Genomic DNA, 20296 nt, shown 5'->3' on the forward strand with positions numbered 1-20296 from the left:
CCGGATGGTTTGCCAGAATCTCTTAGTGGCCAGCCGATAGTCCTTCTCCATGGCCTCACCGAACTCCTCCCAAGAGCCGAGTTTTTGCCTCCACAACCACCCGGGCTGCAGTCCGCTTGGCCTGTCGGTACCAGTCAGCTGCCTCAGGAGTACCACAAGCCAAACAGGCCTGATAGGACTCCTTCTTCAGCTTGACTGGATCCCTTACTTCCGGTTTCCACCACCGGGTTTGGGGATTGCCACCTCGACAGGCACCGGAGACCTTACGGCCACAGCTCCGAGCGGCCGCTTCGACAATGGCGGTGGAGAACATGGTCCACTCGGACTCAATATCTCCAGCCTCCCTCGGGATCCAGTCGAAGCTCTGCCGGAGGTGGGAGTAAAAGATCTCTCTGACAGGAGACTCGGCCAGACGTTCCCAGCAGACCCTTACAGTACGCTTGGGCATGCCGAGTCTGTCCAGCTTCCTCCCCTGCCATCGGATCCAACTCACCACCAGGTGGTGATCAGTTGACAGCTCCGCTCCTCTCTTCACCCGAGTGTCCAAGACATACGACCGCAGGTCAGATGAAACGACAACAAAGTCGATCATCGACCTGCGGCCTAGGGTGTCCTGGTGCCAAGTGCACTGATGGACACCCTTATGCTTGAACATGGTGTTCGTTATGGACAAACTGTGACTAGTTGAGAAGTCCAATAACTGAACACCGCTCAGGTTCAGATCAGGGGGGCCGTTCCTCCAAATCACGCCCCTCCAGGTGTCACTGTCGTTGCCCACGTGGGCGTTGAAGTCCCCCTGTAGAACGATAGAGTCCCCAGTCGGAGCACTTTCCAGCACCCCTCCCCGAGACTCCAAGAAGGTCGGGTACTCTGCACTACTGTTCGGCCCGTATCCACAAACAACAGTGAGAGACCTATCCCCGACCCGTAGGCGCAGGGAAACGGCCCTCTCGTTCACCGGGGTAAACTGCAACACATGGCAGCAGAGCTGGGGAGCTATAAGCAAACCCACACCAGCCCGCCGCCTCTCACCATGTGCAACCCCAGAGTGGTGAAGAGTCCATCCTCTCTCAAGGAGTGTGGTTACAGAGCCCAAGCCGTGCGTAGAGATGATCCCGACTACCTCTAGTCGGAACCTCTCAACCTCACGCACGATCTCAGGCTCCTTCCCCACCAGCAAGGTGACGTTCCACGTCCCTAGAGCTAGTTTCCGTGTCCAGGGATCGGGTTGTCTAGGCCCCCGCCTTCGACTGCCGCCCGATCCTCTCTGCACCGGCCCCTTATGGTCCCTCCTGTTGGTGCTGAGCCCATGGGAGTGCTGCTCCATGTCGCTCGTTCGGGGCTGGGCCCGGCCGGGCCCCATGGGGAAAGGCCCGGCCATCAGGCGCTTGCGAACGAGCCCCAACCCCGGGCCTGGCTCCAGGGTGGGGCCCCAGCTGCCCCATGCCGGGCAACGTCACAGAACACCTAGGACCTGTTTGCCTTGGGAGACCCTACCAGGGGCATATAGCCCCAGACAACATAGCTCCTAGGGTCACTCGGGTACTCAAATCCCTCCACCACATTAAGGTGGCAGTTCAAGGAGAGGTGCACGGACATCCCATTGTGGAAAATAGATATTTTTTTGCAATTTATTATGAAAAGAGACTCAACAGCCATTTGTTTAACAATTTATTATTTCAGTCTAATTACGTGGATCCACGAGAGCAATCGCTTTTACAAAACAGAGTATGAGTACAGAGACCAACATAGTAGTGTCATAACAATTGTTCTGATCATAAATGAATGCTTTCACCTCTTTATACTCCTCCTTGTCAGCCCCCCCAAAAAATTATCTCGAATGCTATAAGATACATACAAAAACAAGTGGTCATACAAATCGGAAAACAAGATAGAACCCTACATTGTCATGGCAACCATAGTTGTAGTTTTTAGTTAACAGACCACCTGATCTGAGCTACCCCTAGTCTCTGTCTCGCCCAAATGGAAGGGTACAGAGGAGACACAGGCAACTTCACTTTGGAGGGCTATAGATGTACAGGGCTATAGATAAGATAGGTTTGAGGCCTGGCGCCACGGTTGTGGCCATAATCACTTCGAAGAACAGGGCATTATTGGTTTGGGAAGATTATCAGATGGTCGGAGGACCCATTGATATTGTGTCACAAACAAACAAAGACCAGCGTTACAAACCAGGCAATAGAAAAGCAGTTCCAGAAAAAAATACTTAAAGAAATACCCTCTTACCTAAGAAAAAAACAAAAAAAAAACTAGTTGGCATGACATTTAGTTGATATTTAAAAGGGTTTGGTAACAGGACTGTGAAAAATGCAACTATCTTACATTAAGAAACCTTGTAAAAATAAATACACTTGCCTGAGATTGACCTTAACACCGATGGAACTCGCGGACGAGGACGGGAGCCAGGACGTCCTTCACCGGAACCCAGCTCCGCTCCTCCGGGCCGTACCCCTCCCACTCCACGAGGTACTGGAGGCCCCCCGCCCGGCGTCTCGAGTCGATGATGGAGCGGACGGAGTACGCCGGGGCCCCCTCGATGTCCAGAGGGGGAACCTCCCGCACCTCACACCCCTGAAGGGGACCAGCCACCACCGGCCTGAGGAGAGACACATGGAACGAAGGGTTAATACGGTTGTCGGGGGGAAGGCATAACTGATATGTTACCTCGTTGACTCTCCTCAGGACTTTAAAGGGCCCCACAAACCGCGGTGCCAGCTTCCGGCAGGGCAGGCGGAGGGGCCGATCCCTGGACGAGAGCCAGACCCGGTCGCCCGGCCGATACACCTGGGCCTCCCTGCGGTGGCGGTCCGCAGAGACCTTTTGGCGGCAGACAGCGAGCCGGAGGCGGGCTTGCACTGGCTCCCATGTGCCCGCCGGAACAAATCATCCACTGCAGGGGTACCGGTCTGGCTCGGCGTCCAGGGTGCCAGGAGTAGGACTGGCAGTAGGACCGGAGGAACCTACCCACTTCCTGGTTTACCCGCTCCACCTGCCCGTTGGACTGGGGGTGGTAGCCCGAGGTCAGGCTGACCGAGATACCCAGGTGCTGCATGAAAGATTTCCATACTCTGGACGTGAACTGGGGACCCCGGTCAAACACGATGTCCTCAGGCACCCCATAGTGCCAGAAGACGTGTGTAAATAGGGTCTCCGCGGTCTGTAGGGCAGTAGGAAGGCCGGGCAGAGGCAAGAGGCGGCAGGACTTGGAGAACCGATCCACAACGACCAGGATGGTGGTATGGCCCTGGGAAGGGGGAGATCAACCAATAGGTGGGACCATGGTCGTTGTGGAATAGGCAAGGGGTGCAACTTGCCCACAGGGAGGTGCCGGGGTGCCTTACTCTGGGCGCACACCGAGCAGGAAGAGACGTACACTTTCACGTCCTTGGCTAAAGTGGGCCACCAGTACTTACCGGCCAGGGCGCGCACCGTTGGCCCGATGCCAGGATGACCGGAGGAGGGAGATGTATGCGCCCAGTAGATGAGGCGGTCGCAGACAGACGCCGGCACATACGTACGGCCCTCAGAGCATGTGGGCGGAGAGGGCTCGTCACGCTGTGCTCTAGCGATGTCCGCATCCAGTTCCCATACCACCGGTGCCACGGTGCACGACTCCGGGAGCACGGGAGCATCATCCGCTGGCCTCTCCTCCGTGTCATGCTGGCGGGACAATGCGTCGGCCCCGACGTTCTTACTCCCCGGCCTGTAAGTAAGAGTAAAAACAAACTGGGTGAAGAACATAGCCCACCTGGCCTGGCGAGGGGTCAGCCTCCTCGCTGCCCGCATGTACTCCAGTTTCCGGTGGTCCGTCCAGACGAGGAAAGGGTGTTTAGCCCCCTTTAACCAGTGCCGCCATGCCAACAAGGCTCGAACCACAGCCAGCAGCTCACAATCACCTATGTCGTAGTTCCGCTCCGCCGCACTGAGCTTCTGGGAGAAGAAGGCACAGGGACGGAGCGTGTTACGACTCCCCATTCGTTGGGAGACGATGGCACCGAGCCCACAGTCGGACGCGTCCACCTCCACGATGAACTGGAGTGACGGGTCGGGATGGGCCAGGACCAGAGCGGTTGTGAAACTGTGTTTCAGTTCCACAAACGCCCGCTCCGCCTCCATGGTCCACCGCAACCGGGTCGCCCCCCCCTTCAGAAGGGAGGTGATCGGAGCCGCGACCTGGCTAAAGCCCCGGATAAACCTCCTGTAATAATTTGAGAAGCCTAAGAATCGTTGCACGTCCTTTACCGTGGTTGGGGTCGGCCAATTACGCACGCCGTCAATGTGAGGCTCCTCCATTGCCACACCTGTGCTGGAAAAGCGATATCCCCAGGAAGGACACAGACGACTGGAAAAACAGACACTTCTCTGCTTTCACGTACATTTCATAATCCAGCAGTCTAACAAGCACCCTGGTGTCACGGCTTCGGGGTTTGGACAAGGAGGAGCAGGAGAAGGCGTGGTGGAAGGATCTTCCGGCAGGGCAGGCGGAGGGGCAGGTCCCTGGACGAGAGCCAGACCCGGTCGCCCGGCCGATACACCGGGGCCTCCCCGCGGTGGCGGTCTGCGGAGGTCTTTTGACGGCGGACAGCGAGCCGGAGGCGGGATTGCACTGCCTCCCATGTGCCCGCTGCCCGCCGGAACCAGTCGTCCACCGCAGGGGTACCGGTCTGGCTCGGCGTCCACGGCGCCAGGACCGGCTGGTAGCCCAGGACGCACTGGAAAGGCGTCACTCCCGTGGAGGAGTGGTGCAGAGAATTCAGTGCGTATTCCGCCCACGGCAGAAACTCTGCCCACTCCCCCGGCCGGTCCTGGCAGTAGGACCGGAGGAACCTACCCACTTCTTGGTTGACCCGTTCCACCTGCCCGTTGGACTGGGGATGGTAGCCCGAGGTCAGGCTGACCGAGATCCCCAGGTGCTGCATAAATGCCTTCCACACCCTAGACGTGAATTGGGGACCCCGGTCAGACACGATGTCCTCGGGCACCCCATAGTGCCGGAAGACGTGTGTAAACAGGGCCTCCGCGGTCTGTAGGGCAGTAGGAAGGCCGGGCAGGGGCAAGAGGCGGCAGGACTTCGAGAACCAATCCACAACGACCAGGATGGTGGTATGGCCCTGGGAAGGGGGGAGATCAGTCAAAAAATCAACAGAAAGGTGGGACCATGGTCGTTGTGGAATGGGCAAGGGGTGCAACTTGCCCACCGGTAGGTGCCGGGGTGCCTTACTCTGGGCGCACACCGAGCAGGAAGAGACGTATACCCTCGCGTCCTTGGCTAAAGTGGGCCACCAGTACTTACCGGCCAGGGCGCGCACTGTTGGCCCGATGCCAGGATGACCGGAGGAGGGAGATGTATGCGCCCAGTAGATGAGGCGGTCGCGGACAGACGCCGGCACATACGTACGGCCCTCAGGGCATGTGGGCGGAGAGGGCTCGTCGCGCTGCGCTCGGGCGATGTCCGCGTCCAGTTCCCATACCACCGGTGCCACGATGCATGACTCCGGGAGCACGGGAGCATCATCCACAGGCCTCTCCTCCGTGTCATGCTGGCGGGACAGCGCGTCAGCCCCGACGTTCTTACTCCCCGGCCTGTAAGTGAGAGTAAACACAAACCGGGTGAAGAACATAGCCCACCTTGCCTGGCGAGGGGTCAGTCTCCTCGCTGCCCGCATGTACTCCAGGTTCCGGTGGTCAGTCCAGACGAGGAAAGGGTGTTTAGCCCCCTCTAACCAGTGCCTCCACGCCGACAGAGCTCGAACCACGGCCAGCAGCTCACGATCACCAATGTCGTAGTTCCGCTCCGCCGCACTGAGCTTCTGGGAGAAGAAGGCACAGGGACGGAGCGTGTTACGACACCCCGTCCGCTGGGAGAGGATGGCACCGAGCCCCCAATCGGACGCGTCCACCTCCACGATGAACTGGAGCGACGGGTCGGGATGGGCCAGGACCGGAGCGGTGGTGAAACGGTGTTTCAGTTCCACGAACGCCCGCTCCGCGTCCACGGTCCACCTCAACCGGGTCGCCCCCCCCTTCAGAAGGGAGGTGATTGGAGCCGCGACCTGGCTAAAGCCCCGGATAAACCTCCTGTAGTAATTAGAGAAGCCTAAGAAACGTTGCACGTCCTTGACCGTGGTTGGGGTCGGCCAATTACGCACGGCGTCAATGTGAGGCTCCTCCATAGCCACACCTGCGCTGGAAAAGCGATATCCCAGGAAGGACACAGACGACTGGAAAAACAGACACTTCTCGGCTTTCGCGTACAGGTCATGCTCCAGCAGTCGAGCCAGCACTCTGCGCACTAACGAGACATGTTTGGCGCGGGTAGCAGTGAATATCAAGATGTCATCAATATACACTACCACTCCTTCGCACAACAAGTCCCGGAATACGTCGTTGACGAAGGACTGGAAGACTGAAGGAGCATTCATCAACCCGTACGGCATCACTAAATACTCGTAATGGCCAGATGTGGTACTAAAAGCGGTTTTCCACTCGTCTCCTTCCCGGATACGCACCAGGTTATAGGCACTCCTGAGGTCTAATTTAGTGAAAAAGCGGGCCCCGTGCATCCTCTCCACCTCCGCAGAGATCAAAGGGAGAGGGTAGCGGAACGGAATGGTGATCTTGTTCAGCGCCCGGTAATCGATGCACGGGCGCAAACCACCGTCCTTCTTTTTCACAAAAAAGAAACTCGAGGAGACCTGTGACTTGGAGGGCCTAATGTATCCCTGTTCCAACGCTTCCGTAACGTAGGCGTTCATAGTCTCCGTTTCGGTGCGGGACAGTGGATACACGTGACCCTTCGGGAGTGCGGCTCCGTCAACGAGGTCTATCGCACAATCCCCCAGCCGGTGTGGTGGCAACACAGCAGCCTTGGCTTTGGAGAAAACCGTAGCCAAGTCCCTGTATTCGGGGGGAATGGGCACGGCGGGCGCACCGTCTGGACTCTCCACCGAGGTCGAGCCAACGGAAACACCCAAACACCTACCCTGGCACTTCCGCGACCACCCCGACAGACGTCGACTAGACCAGGAGATGACGGGGTCGTGTAGGGATAACCAGGGGAAACCTAAAACTATTGGGAATGTGGGTGAGTCGATTATGTGAAAGGATATGGTTTCACTGTGTCGGTTGTCGGTAACCAGGAGGAGGGGAACAGTGCAACTCGTGACCAGACCTGACCCTAGTGGCCGGCTGTCTAGAGCTCTCACGGGCAGGGGGGTGTCGAGGGCCTGGAGGGGTATGCGTGACCGCAGGGCAAAAGACTTATCCATGAAATTTCCGGCTGCGCCTGAGTCTACCAGCGCCTTACACCGGGAGAGCCGCGGAAAGCCGGGGAACCTAACAGGGACAGTGCACATAGAGAGGGAAGAGGTTAGTGGTGAATGTGCATGTGCTACCTGGGGTGATGCGGAAGTGCCCTGCCTGTCACCTCTTGACTCGGGGAGGGAGGTGCGGTGCGGCGTGGTTGTACGGCCTTGTTTCCTCTTGGAGGCACTCCGCACCTCTCCTCCCCTACACCTGCCCGACAGCGCAGCCGTCCCCAGGTCCATGGGGACGGCGGCGTCTGGTTGGCAGGGTGGAACGGGCGGGCCTCTTCCGGGACGTCCTCGGGCAGCTAGCAGGTTGTCGAGACGGATGGACATGTCCGCCAGTTGGTCAAAGGAGAGGGACACGTCTCGACAAGCCAGCTCCCTCCGGACGTCCTCGCGAAGGCTACACCGGTAGTGGTCGATCTGAGCCCGCTCGTTCCACCCCGATCCCGCTGCCAGGGTCCGGAACTCCAGAGCGAACTCCTGCGCCGATCTCGTCTCCTGCCGTAAGTGGAACAGTCGTTCACCCGCCTCTCTCCCCTCGTGAGGATGGTCAAACACGACTCGGAAGCGGCGGGTGAACTCGGTGTAGCTGCCCTGGGTGGGCTGCTCGATGTTCCAAACGGCGGTGGCCCACTCCAGGGCTTTCCCAGACAGGCAGGAGACGAGTGAAGAGATCTTCTGGGCTTCGGTCGGCGCAGGATGCATCGCCTGGAGCGCGATGTCCAGTTGTAGCAGGAAACCCTGGCAGCGGTCCGCCGCCCCGTCGTAGGCCCTGGGCAGCGGAATGGGCATCGCTCCCATGCTGGGCGATGCGGCTTGGGGAGGTGGAGAGACGGCCGGTGCTGCGGGGTTCCACTGGCTCAGCTCTAGGCGCTGCACCGCTTTCAACACAGTGTCCATCGCGGCGCCTAGGCTGGCCAGCAAGGTTGAATGTACTTTTACCACCTCCGCAACACCGGCCTCGCCTGTGGCTCCTTGTTGCTCCATATCCTTGTTTGTCGTCTTGGTGTGTGATTCTGTCACGGCTTCGGGGTTTGGACAAGGAGGAGCAGGAGAAGGCGTGGTGGAAGGATCTTTTTAATGGTATCCTCACGAACCAATGCAAAATAAGTATATACAGGTGACGAAGCGTCGTACAGCTCTTTAGTAGGTAGAGACAATCACACACAAAGACAGGGGGAGCAGAGGGAACATATATACCGGGGGAAACAGCGATGATGAGGAACAGGTGCACTAAACGAGACACAGGTGAAATGTATGATGAGACGGTGGTGTCAGAAGGCCGGTGACGTCGACCGCTGGGGCCCGCCCACTGCAGGGGGAGGTGAACCAGCAGAGGTCGCAGTTGTCACACCTGGGCACTAACGAGACATGTTCGGCGCAGATGGCAGTGTAAATCAAGATGTCATCGATATACACCACCACGCCCTCGCACAACATGTCCCGGAATACGAAGGACTGAAAGACTGACGGAGCATTCATCAACCCGTACGGCATCACTAAATACTCATAGTGGGCGGACATGGTACAAAAGGCTGTTTTCCACTCGTCCCCTTCCCGGATACGCACCAGGTTATTGGCGAGGTGAGGTGGAAAAGCGGGTAGCGGGTAGCGGAACGGAATGGTGATCTTGTTCAGCGCTCTGTAATCGATGCACAGGCGCAAACCACCGTCCTTCTTTTTCACAAATAAGAAACTCGAGGAGACCTGTGACTTGGAGGGTCTAATGTAACCCTGGTCCAACGCTTCCTTAACGTACGCGGCCATAGCCTCCGTCTCGGTGCGGGACAGTGGATACACGTGACCCTTTGGGAGTGCGGCTCCGTCAATGAGGTCTATCGCACAATCCCCTGGCCGGTGTGGTGGCAACACAGTGGCCTTAGCCTTGGAAAAAATCATCTAGTGACCAAATCCGACCCTAGTGGCCGGCTGTCCAAAGCTCTTACGGGCAGGGGGTTAGTGAGGACCTGAAGTGGTATGTGTGAACGCAGAGCAAAGGACCTATCCATGAAATTCCCATCTGCACTGGGAAAGCAACGGAAAACCGGGGAATGTAACAGGGACAGTGCACATAGAGAGGGAAGAGGTAAGTGGTGAATGGGCATGTGCTACCTGGGGTGACGCGGAAGTGCCATGCCTGTCGCCTCTCAACTCAACTCCTCTTGGAGGCACTCCGCACCTGTCCTCCCCGACGTCTGCCTGGCAGTGCAGCCGCCCCCAGGTCCATGGGGACGGCGGTGTCTGGTTGGCAGGGTGGAACAGGCAGGCCTCTTCCGGGACATCCTCGGGCAGCCAAGCTAGCTCCCTCCGGACGTCCTCGCGAAGGCTACATCGATAGTGGTCGATAAGAGCCCGCTCGTTCCACCCTGATCCCGCTGCCAGGGTCCGAAACTCCAGGACGAACTCCTGCGCCGATCTCGTCCCCTGCCGCAGGTGGAACAGCCGTTCACCCGCCTCTCTCCCTTCGTGAGAATGGTCAAACACGGCTCGGAAGCAGCGGGTGAAATCGGCGTAGCTGCCCTGGGTGGGCTGCTCGATGTTCCGGACAGGCAGGAGACGAGTGAGGTGATCTTCTGGGCCTTGGTCGGCGCAGGGTGCATCGCCTGGAGCGCGATGTCCAGCTGTAAAAGGAAACCCTGCGGTCCGCCGCCCCGTCGTAGTCCCTGGGTAGTGGAAGGTGCATCGGCCCTATGACGGGCGGCGCAGCTTGGGGAGGCAGAGAGACGGCCGGTGCTGCGGGGTTCTGCTGGCTCAGCTCTAGGTGCTGTACCGCTTTCAACACATTGTCCATTGCGGCGCCTAGGCTGGCCAGCATTGTAGAATGTATTTTTACCGCCTCCGCAACACCGGCCTCGCCTGTGGCTCCATTTCCTTAGTATATTTGCTGGTGTGTAATTCTGTCACGTCTTCGGGGGGCAGAATAAGGAGGAGCAGGAGAATGGCGTGATCGTTGTATATTTTTTAATGCTATAACGTGAAATTATATATATGTCGACACGAAGCGTACACAGCTCTTTCGTACATACAGAGACAATTACACACAAAGACAGGGGGAGCAGAGGGAACATATATACTGGGGGGAAATGATGAGGATGAGGAACAGGTGTGCTAAACAGGACACAGGTGAAAAGCATGATGAGATGGATGGTGGTGTCAGAAGGCCGGTGACGTCAAACGCCGGAGCCCGTCCACTGCAGGGGGAGGTGAAGCAGCAGAGGGTGCAGTTGTCACACTAGCACTGCTTTCCCGAAGTAGCACCTTATGACCCTTACAGGTATGGTGTCACATTTCATAATAAGAGATGTGTGGGAACTGGATGAATGATATACAACTCCGGAAAGAAATTAAGAGACCACTGCGCCTTTTTCTTTCCTTTCCAAAAAAGTCGAAAAGGAAGATTTTGCATGAGGAAAAGAAGGCATAAAATTAAGAGACTACTGCAAATTGAACGTTTCTGTTCCTCACTCAAAACTTTCCTTTTCAACTTTTTTTGGAAAGAAAAGAAAAAGGTACAGTGGTCTCTTAATTTTTTTCCAGAGCTGTAAATACATTGCCTCAACTTTGGTGTGAACCTTGTAATGGCAGTTTTGCATGCATCACAATTTAATAAAAAAAGCCCTAATGTGCTTCTCAGCAAATGCTGTTTTTCCATTGATATTACATAATTGTATGTGCTTATAATGTGTCGTACCAAAAAAAAACAAAATCTAGTCTTTATCATGCAAGGTGTATAATTAACTAATTATTACTCAGTGGTTTAGAATAACATAATGAATGATATCATGATTGTTGCCTACTGTAGCTTAATAATATCATACTCACACATTTGTTAATACACAATGTTGAAACTGTGAATACCAAATAACCACACATTATAGGTCACCCATAACTTTATAATATAACATTCTGCTGTCAACTCTACTATAAACCTTTATGTCCTATTTACATGTTATCTGATACATGCATTACTGTACATTTCAAATTTACTACATTTATTTTTCAAGTTTACATCTACATACATTTTAAAAATGTGAACTCTCTAACAAAATGTCAACATTCAGATGTAATGGGTCTAGTTGTCTTCATATGGTGGTCGGGGTGGGGGGGTCATTCACAATCTGATTTCATGTAGCTGTTAACAGCACTCAATGCATTTGAGGTAGGCCAATTCTGAAATGTCTTCAATAACCAATCACATTACATATTTTCACATTAGAACTTTTGCACAGCTGTCTGACTGGTCAAAAGAAACCTTTTACACTGATGAACAATGAGGCCTTGAAAGGTCATGTGCTGTTATAATCTTCACCCGGCAGAAGAGGACTGACCACTCCTCAGAGTCTGGCTCCTGTCTAAGTTTCTATCTAGGTTCCGAACCTTCTAGAGAGGTGTTCCTATCCAGTGTACATCAGTTTGTTGTTGTTGATTGTTCTCGGGGCTTTATGCTGGAAAACCTTTAGGCAATTTGTGGAAAAGTCTTAATAAAACACATGAGACTGACTGAAAAGGCCATTTAGTGGGAAGAACCCCTCCAAAAATAACAGCCACACTGTAAAAATGTTATCACTTGAAGGGGATCTTTAACAGAATATGAAAAGATTTATACCATCATTTATATGTACATTTGCAAATATATCATTACCTTTATGGAACTACCCAAAAATGTTGGAATTTATGTTGTTTTACTAAACAATGTAATGCCTTCTACTTTCTTCAAATCATTCCAATTCAAACCAGAGAGATCATTTTGCATCTCAAGTGTCTCTGATGACAAGACATAACTGTGATAAGTAATGTCAGCAAATAGTGTAATGGAAGAAGCCATTACAACAGCAATACATTAACACAACAAGACTTTTTTTTAAATTACGAATGAAAATGTAGTAATGTAAATTAACTACAAATGCCTTGTCTTTACAGTAAATATGCGTTTTGTTGACAATTTAAACCATGGATAAAATATAGCATAAATTATTGGATTAATAAAGGAATTAACAAGTGGAAGAAAGCTGATGAGAAATGATGCTAATTTGTAACTTGAAAAAATTATAAACATACAAATCAATGGATTCCAAAAAAGTAGATAGTTGAAAACAACAATACCTAGAGTTTTTGCTGCTTTTCTCTCAGACTTACTTGCCTTTACAGTTTTAACACTAGACACAGAGTTTTTTGAATATACCTGTCTGGCCTGTGATCTGGCCACCACAAATATTCTAAAATAAAGTGTTATAATAATGGAACAAGGGAAAACCATTGAAATCACAATGTCCATAACATTAACCCAGAAATGTCCTTCTAGTGAATAACACTCATCAAAACACCTGGGTACCTGTATATTTACATAGATATTTATGAGAACAGTGTCATATACGACACAACAAAACCAGGTAATGAAGATACAACACATAATCCTTGTTGTTGTTATCGTCAAGTTGTACATCAGTGGATCACACACAGCAACATAACGGTCAATAGATATCAAGACCAAATTACCCAGAGATGAAGAAGCACATAAAAAAGTGGGGTAGAGGAGCAACGGACAGAAATATTCCCCAAGAACCCAGCATGGTTCCATTATTGCTACAGTCATTGATGGTATCACAATGAGTCCCACCAGGAGATCTGACACAGCCAGAGAGACGATGAGCAGGTTGGTTGCAGTGTGGAGATGTTTAAAATAAGAGATGGAGATGATCACCAATAGGTTCAAAAATACTGTAACCGCTGAAATCAATGAGAAAAATACATAGAGTGTAATGGAAAAATATGCTGATATTGAAGTCCTTTTGCAAGAAGAGTTTCTGTCTTGATAACAGTATTGGTCATCTTCGTTTTCCTCCATTTGTATTAAAGGGTAAAATGCTGAGGTCCTCCTGCTTGGTCCTGTGTGTGACCCTGTCAGCTCAGCCTTCTGACAAACTCTGAGCTCTTCCTCTCTTTTTATGCCTCTCTGACAGCAGTCCCCCTCCTTAATGTGTCTCCATACACACATTTGGGAACAGTCTGTGCCTTCTGACAAACTCTGAGCTCAGCCCTTTTAATTCTTATTATTCCTGGCCTGACTGACAGTCCTGTTTCAGAATCTGTCAGTGCATACATACACACATGGTTATAAGGTTTATCTGTCAAATGCACTGAACAACACAGCATCATGCCGCATGATGAAGAGCTTATGACATGGCAACCGGCAACTACCTAGTGGGAGTTATTGAGAAGAATATATAAGCAAAAATATGGCCGGACAAATAAAGAATAATAAAATAAAGCGAAAACATACATAACACTGTACACTACCAGCAGTTTAAATAAAGAGTACTGTAAACTAACAGCAATCTGGGTATTATGATTGAACGTTTAGATATGGCAAGTATAGCAGTAATTTACATAATAATGTAAACTAACAGCAATTGGTAGAGTTATTGAATATTATAGATACATATGAGTTTAGTAAGAGTATGAATGATAGCATAGCTCACTACAACTACATAGTGAGAATTTAAGGAGAAAAATGGATACACAGCAAAAATATAGCAAGAAGATAAAGCTAAATTATATATAATACTGTACTTAGCAGCAGTTTAAAAAGAGTACTGTAAACTAGCAGCAATATTGGTAGTAATATTGAGTATTATAGTTATGACAGTAATATACATGAAAATATAAACTAGCAGCAATTTTTGAAAGATTAGGATGGGGAGTATGAACAGTATGGTAGAAGCATTGAGAATAATATATACATTTTTGAGTGTAATATGCTTATGAATGGCACATGCAAGGAAATATTCTAATGCCCATAAAAAGTTCCTGAAAGAGCATCTGAAAATATGGTGTATGATCAGTATGACCATGTATCAGTGTTACTGGTCGAGGAGGCTTATGGCCTGAGGGAAACCAGAGAAACATAGTTTAGCCCGCACAAAATTAGAAGTGATGAATGTGGTTGCCCTCACAGGATTCAGATACGGGTCTCCCACATGAAAGGCTGTCTTTAATTACTATGCCACGAAGCTATATGTTTGCTGATTGTCGGTATAGCCTCTCGACAATGGATCATTTTGTCATGCATTAACATCACCAAGTTTGAATATTTGGCTAGACACCATTAAGCATTGTGTTAAAGAGAGTTCACAACATCAGGTTCCTTGGGGTCAATATCAGTGATGACTTCACCTGGTCTTATCACTCTAACGTTGTGGTGAAGGAGGCCAGGAAACGGCTCTTCTTCTTACATGGATTCCAGGGAGACTCACCAACTTCTACAGATACACTATCGAGAGTATCCTGACCGGCTGTGTCACAGCCTGGTATGGCAGCTGCCCCGCCCTCAACTGCAAAGCACTTCAGAGGATGATTAAAACAGCAGAGCACATCACAAGGTCTGACCTGCCATCCCTGCAGGATCTCTACACAGAGAGGTGTAGGAGAAGGAGCAAAAAGATCATTACAGATCCCTGCCACCCATGCCACGGACTGTTTACCAAGCTGCAGACAGGCAGAAGTTACGAGAGTATTCAGTCCAAAACAAACAGGCTACGGGACAGCGATTTTCCACAGGCTGTAAGGCTGCTCAACTCGGGAACCCCTTCCATCCATTGTCCATGCACACCTGTCAGTTTATATCATGCACATCTGCCACTTATATCATGCACACTTGTCACTTTTACTTTGCACTATGGTTTTATAGTTGCATAGTTATTATTATTGATGTGTGTTTTTGTATAGTATTATTACTGATTGATTGTGTTATCAGATTTGTTAGTTATAATTATTGTTACTTTTTTAACTTTTAACTGCACTGTCTGGAGTAGGAAAACGGAACATTTAATTGCCGTAACAATTAATCCTTTTGAACTTCTTTTTTTTTAACTAAACTGACTAACATTTCTTATTATGTTTACCTCCAGCACAAATAGCTATGAAGTATGAGCTACAGGTGCTGTTCATATAATTAGAATATCATCAAAAAGTTTATTTATTTCCGTAATTCCATAAAAAAAGTGAAACTTGTATATTATATTCATTCATTGCACACAGACTGATATATTTCAAATGTTTATTTCTTTTAATTGTGATGATTATAACTGACAACTAATGAAAATCCCAAATTCTGTATCTCAGAAAATGTTAATATTATTTAAGACCAATACAAAAATGTATTTTTAGAAATGTTGGCCAACTGAAAAGTATGAACATGAAAAGTATGAGGATGTACAGCACTCAATACTTAGTTGGGGCTCCTTTTGCCTGAATTACTGCAGCAATGCGGCGTGGCATTGAGTTGATCAGTCTGTGGCACTGCTCAGGTGTTATGAGAGCCCAGGCTGCTCTAATAGTGGCCTTCAGCTCTTTTACATTGTTGGATCTGGCGTATCGCATCTTCCTCTTCACAATACCCCATAGATTTTCTATAGGGTTAAGGTCAGGCGAGTTTGCTGGCCAATTAAGAACAGGGATACCATGGTCCTTAAACCAGGTACTGGTAGCTTTGGCAATGTGTGCAGGTGCCAAGTCCTGTTGGAAAATGAAATCTGCATCTCCATAAAGTAGGTCAGCAGCAGGAAGCATGAAGTGCTCTAAACCTTTAGGCTTACTATAACGTAGCTACTGAAGGTTGTAGCCAGCAAATATTTTGTCTATCCTGAACAAATTCTAATGCATAATTTGTTCTGACTCTGACGAGGCTCAAACACAGGACCCCAGGCTTTTTATTGCCTGAGTCGCTAACCACTACGCTATTTAACAAGGGGTAATCAGTCAGTCACTCACCCAGTAAGACATTCACTCTTCTAGGCCGGCTCCGCTTACACGGTCCAGCAAAAATTGTTTGTGAGTCTGGAAGCGCGTGCCCCAATGCTCTGGTAGCTTCTACCATAGGGCAGCAGTGTGAAAAGTCCATAGCCTGTGTGGCTGTGATTTTTGATGATGTTCCATGCTTCCCTCAGGCATTGTGTATGGTAAAGGCCTTGCAAGGAGGGGAGATGGCAGCCGATGATGGTATCCACATACTTCACTACCCTCAGGAGAGTCTATAGTGGAGCAGCTGCCATACCAGGCAGTAAAGCAGCCTGAGAGGATGCTCTCAATGGTGCAGCTGTAGTAATTGGTGAGATTGTTTACAGAAATGCCACATTTCTAGAGTCTCCTCCGGAAGTATAGTTGTTTAGTTGGGTGATGTAATCCGGAATACAATGTCAACTTTCACTGTTATGTTGATGACACACAGTTATATATTTCAATCAAGCATGGAGAAGCCCCAAAATTAGCTACTTTGGAAGCATGCATTTCAGATATTAGGAAGTGGATGACAGAGAACTTCTTGCTTTTAAACCCAAGAAAAACAGAAATGCTAATTTTAGGACCCAAGAAACAAAGATCTTTGTTAGCAGATCTCACTGTGAACCTTGACGGTTGCATGGTCGTATCCCAAAAAACTGTAAGAAACATTGGCGTGGGATTTTAAAATGAATCCTATATTGGAACGGGAGCTAATGGAAGTTGTGATCCAACATGGGTGATGTGATCTCGATGACATGTGGAAATGGGCATGCAAGCAGCATGGTTTTGGATGTATGTCTATGTCCAGGGTGATAGCCAGATGGTCTGAGATGGTGAGGTCAGTGCTGGACAGGTTGTTGATGGTGATGCCAGAGATGCAGACCAGGTCCAGTGTGTGTCCTTTTCTGTGGGTTGGGAAATCTACGTGTTGAGTAATATTGAAGAATGTCCAGGAGTTCCGTTGTGGTTTTGCATTCAGCAGAGTTGACATGGATGTTAAAAGTGCCCAGTAGAGGGAAAGATGGTAAATTAACAACAACTACAACTAGCCAGGTTAGCCATTGTTTACGGAAGAGGATTAGTGCCAAGCAATAATAAAAAAAATTAAACCATCTCGAGATTAAAGTCATTATAATGCGAGATTAAACTCGTTAAATTTGACTTCTGAGTACAACTGGAACGCGCCATAATCTAGGCTAGCCAACTCATGATCGAACCAAGCTCGCGGGTTCCCTTGGCTGCACCTTCATCTGTAGCCTGACTACGCAGACTTTAGCACAGGCACTTTGGTCAGTCAACCGTGACGAACCGGGTGGCGGAACTGGTTTTGAAACAAGGCAGCACGGCTGGGGCTTTGGTTTCCATGTCAACATCTTCCACTGCAGCTCCATCCATGGAAACAGTCCCCGCCTGCTCCACTCTACTACCCGTGTCCCAAACAGCAGCAGGAACACATCCTGCTCTAACAAGGCAATCAGTACCACAGGCCACAGCTCGGCCTTGAAGGCCTGCTGGGCAACTGTAATGCCGAAATGCTCCACTACGGCGAATAAATCTACCTTGTGACATTTATCTATGTGCCCAACCCTTAACAGCCGCTCAGGGGCTAGGTGCAAACATTGTCACACAAGTGGCCTTAATTGTGACGGTGGAAAAATATGTATTAAATCGTTTAGAGTTGCTATAAGTTTGTTGTCGGCCTCCATGACTAGTTACCTTCTTGACCAGACACTCAGTTTTTGAGGAGTGCCTGCTCTAGATGGATTCACAGCCATATTATCTCAATTTCTTAATAATGGACATTGCTATGCTCCGGGGATTATTCAGTACCTTGGAAATGTTCTTATATTATTTCCCTGATTTGTGTTTAAAGCGAACAGTGTTCCGAATTCACTTTGAATGTTCCTTTGTCATCGTAGTTTCTTTTAGGATATGTACTTAATGTAACAAACACCAGGACCAGAGTGGTGTGGGTCCAATTGCAGGAGTGCAATGGTAGATTTATTTTTCGTCGCACAAGGGAGTAGGCTAACACACAAACGATAAAGCCAGGCAGAGAGTCGGGAACCAGAAGATCAGTCCTAGAGGGCGAAGGCACAGGCAGGGATGAGCAGAGACGTGAAACCGAAATGCAGGCCAGCAGGTCAGGAAGCCGGGAGATCATACAGCGGAGACTACAGTACAGCTGGGAGAGACGGTAAGGATATCCAGGGGCAGGCAGAGGTCGGTGATCCGGGAAGGCAGTCCGTACAAGTAACTACACCGGGAGGGTAGGCAGGGAGAGACACGACGGGCAGACGAACAGGTCAGGACGCAGGAGACTGTAAACGAGGAGAGAGGACGGGACAAGAGGGTAGAGAACACAACAGGCTGGGAATCAACAACGAAATGAGAGCGCGCGATCGATTGCTTGGCAGGTCCACAGGGAACAATACCTCACGCTGGAGGGGAGGAAGAGCACAGGCTAAATAGAGGGATAAACAGGGCACAGGTGTTCAAAATTCAGGTGATTGGGATCTGGAGTGTTGGGTGCGTTCATGCGTGCTGGGAAGTGAACTGGTGGCAGGTGCGGAGCGTGGCAGGGAGGAGTCGGACCGGGAGTGACGGGAAGACCTCACACTTAACAAACATGGAAACTTTCAGAAAAACTGGTATTTGACCTGAAATCATGTCCAACACCTTAAATCCGCACAGCTAGACTCTATTCAACGAATTAAATGACATGGTTTCATCACAGCTCATTCAAATATCAATTATTTTCTGGTTTATATTTGTAATTCATTTAGAAATGTATAACTTTGACATTAAGGAATGTTGTTGGTGGTGATCAGTGGCAGAGAGTAACCCCAGACTGATTGTAACCATATTGACTTTGTGTCATCCAGGAACTGCCTGCACACTCTGGCCACATGAGGCCGGCATTGTCCTGTAGCAGTGTCTCGTCTGCTCCACTTGGAAACGCAGCTCCCCTCTCTGGTAGTACAGTGATGGCTGTAGCGTATCCGAGGACGCACCTGTTTCCAATCACTGTTTGGTTGTGTTTATATTCTGTTGTTAACACACCACACCTCACAGATTACAATTTGCCTGTCATCGCCGTGTGGGTGTTTTGTTACACCTATCCAAAATACTATAAATAAAAACGAATTAATTTCAATCTTCCGTTTTGTTTACTGCACCAGCGTAAGGTCTGACTCAGTGCGACCTGTGCTCAGTGTGACCCTGCTCTCATCTGTGAAGAGAATAAAGTGCCAACGGGGGACCTGCCAATTCTGGTGGTCTGACCAATGCCAATCATGCTGCACAGTGCTGGGCTGTGAGCACAGGTCCCACTTGAGGACGTTGAGCCCCCATGCCACCTTCATAGAGTCTGTTTCTGACAGTTTGGTCAGAAACATGGACACCAGTAGCCTGATGGAGGTCATTTTGCAGGGCTCAGGCAGTGCTCCCCCTGTTCCTCCTTGCACAAAGGAGCAGATACCAGTCATGGGTTGATACCCTTTGACGGCCCTGTCCAGGTCTTGTTGTGTAACGGCCCGTCTCCTGGTATCTCCTCCATGCTCTTGAGACTGTACGGGGAGACACAGCCAACCTTCTAGTGATGGCACGTATGTATGTGCCATCCTGAAGGAGCTGGGCTACCTGTGGAAACTGAATTGCCTGCAGGTACCGCCTCATGCTACCAGTAGAGACAAGGACACTAGCAAAATGCTAAACTAGAGAAGAATCAGTCAGGAAAGATAAGGAGAGAGCAATTGTCTGTGGCCACAACCTGCAAAACGATTCCCTTTTTGGTGGTTGTCTTGATGTTGCCTCCCCAGCCCACCTGTTGTCACTTTCATTTGCACTAAAACACGTGATATTGATTCACAATCCCTCATTCTTCCTAACTGGGCAGATTGATATTTCGGAAGTTTAATTGACCTGGTGTTATACTGTGATGATTATGTGTTCCCTTAATTTTTTTGAACAGTGTGTTTTTGCACTGTAATATCAATATAACATTTAGATAGTTAACATAATTAACACTGTAATACAGCCCAACTATAATGTTGATTGGTTAAACTCAGAAATATATTCTTAAGTGTTACTTAATTATTATTTAGCAGTCATTCTCAATGAACTGCCAAAATATTTTACTAATTGTTAGTCAATGTTTTGAAAAGCAATTCGTTATGATTTTCTGA

At 49.7% G+C, this 20296-nt stretch overlaps 1 protein-coding gene across 1 annotated transcript; it reads right to left on the reverse strand.

Annotated features, from left to right (window-relative positions):
* Positions 1 to 10501: 10501 nt before the first annotated feature.
* Positions 10502 to 13176, reverse strand: LOC114829719 (trace amine-associated receptor 9-like). Its single transcript, XM_029115537.1, has 2 exons — positions 12514 to 13176; positions 10502 to 10522 (listed from the first exon to the last, which is right to left on the reverse strand). Exons 1-2 carry the CDS (start codon positions 13174 to 13176, stop codon positions 10502 to 10504), a joined length of 684 nt encoding a protein of 227 aa, XP_028971370.1.
* Positions 13177 to 20296: the final 7120 nt, after the last annotated feature.

This window comes from Esox lucius, chromosome 20, assembly GCF_011004845.1.
Source record: "Esox lucius isolate fEsoLuc1 chromosome 20, fEsoLuc1.pri, whole genome shotgun sequence".
Lineage (NCBI taxonomy): Eukaryota > Metazoa > Chordata > Actinopteri > Esociformes > Esocidae > Esox > Esox lucius.

What these genes read in the sequence shown, in the direction of transcription:
- LOC114829719 (XM_029115537.1), bottom strand. Translation starts at nt 13,176, where the DNA reads ATGGAGGAAAACGAAGATGACCAATACTGTTATCAAGACAGAAACTCT. An exon ending in CCAGATCACAGGCCAGACAG is followed by an intron (nt 10,523 to 12,513) that starts GTATATTCAAAA and finishes CTCCCCCTGCAG; the next exon opens with TGGACGGGCTCCGGCGTTTG.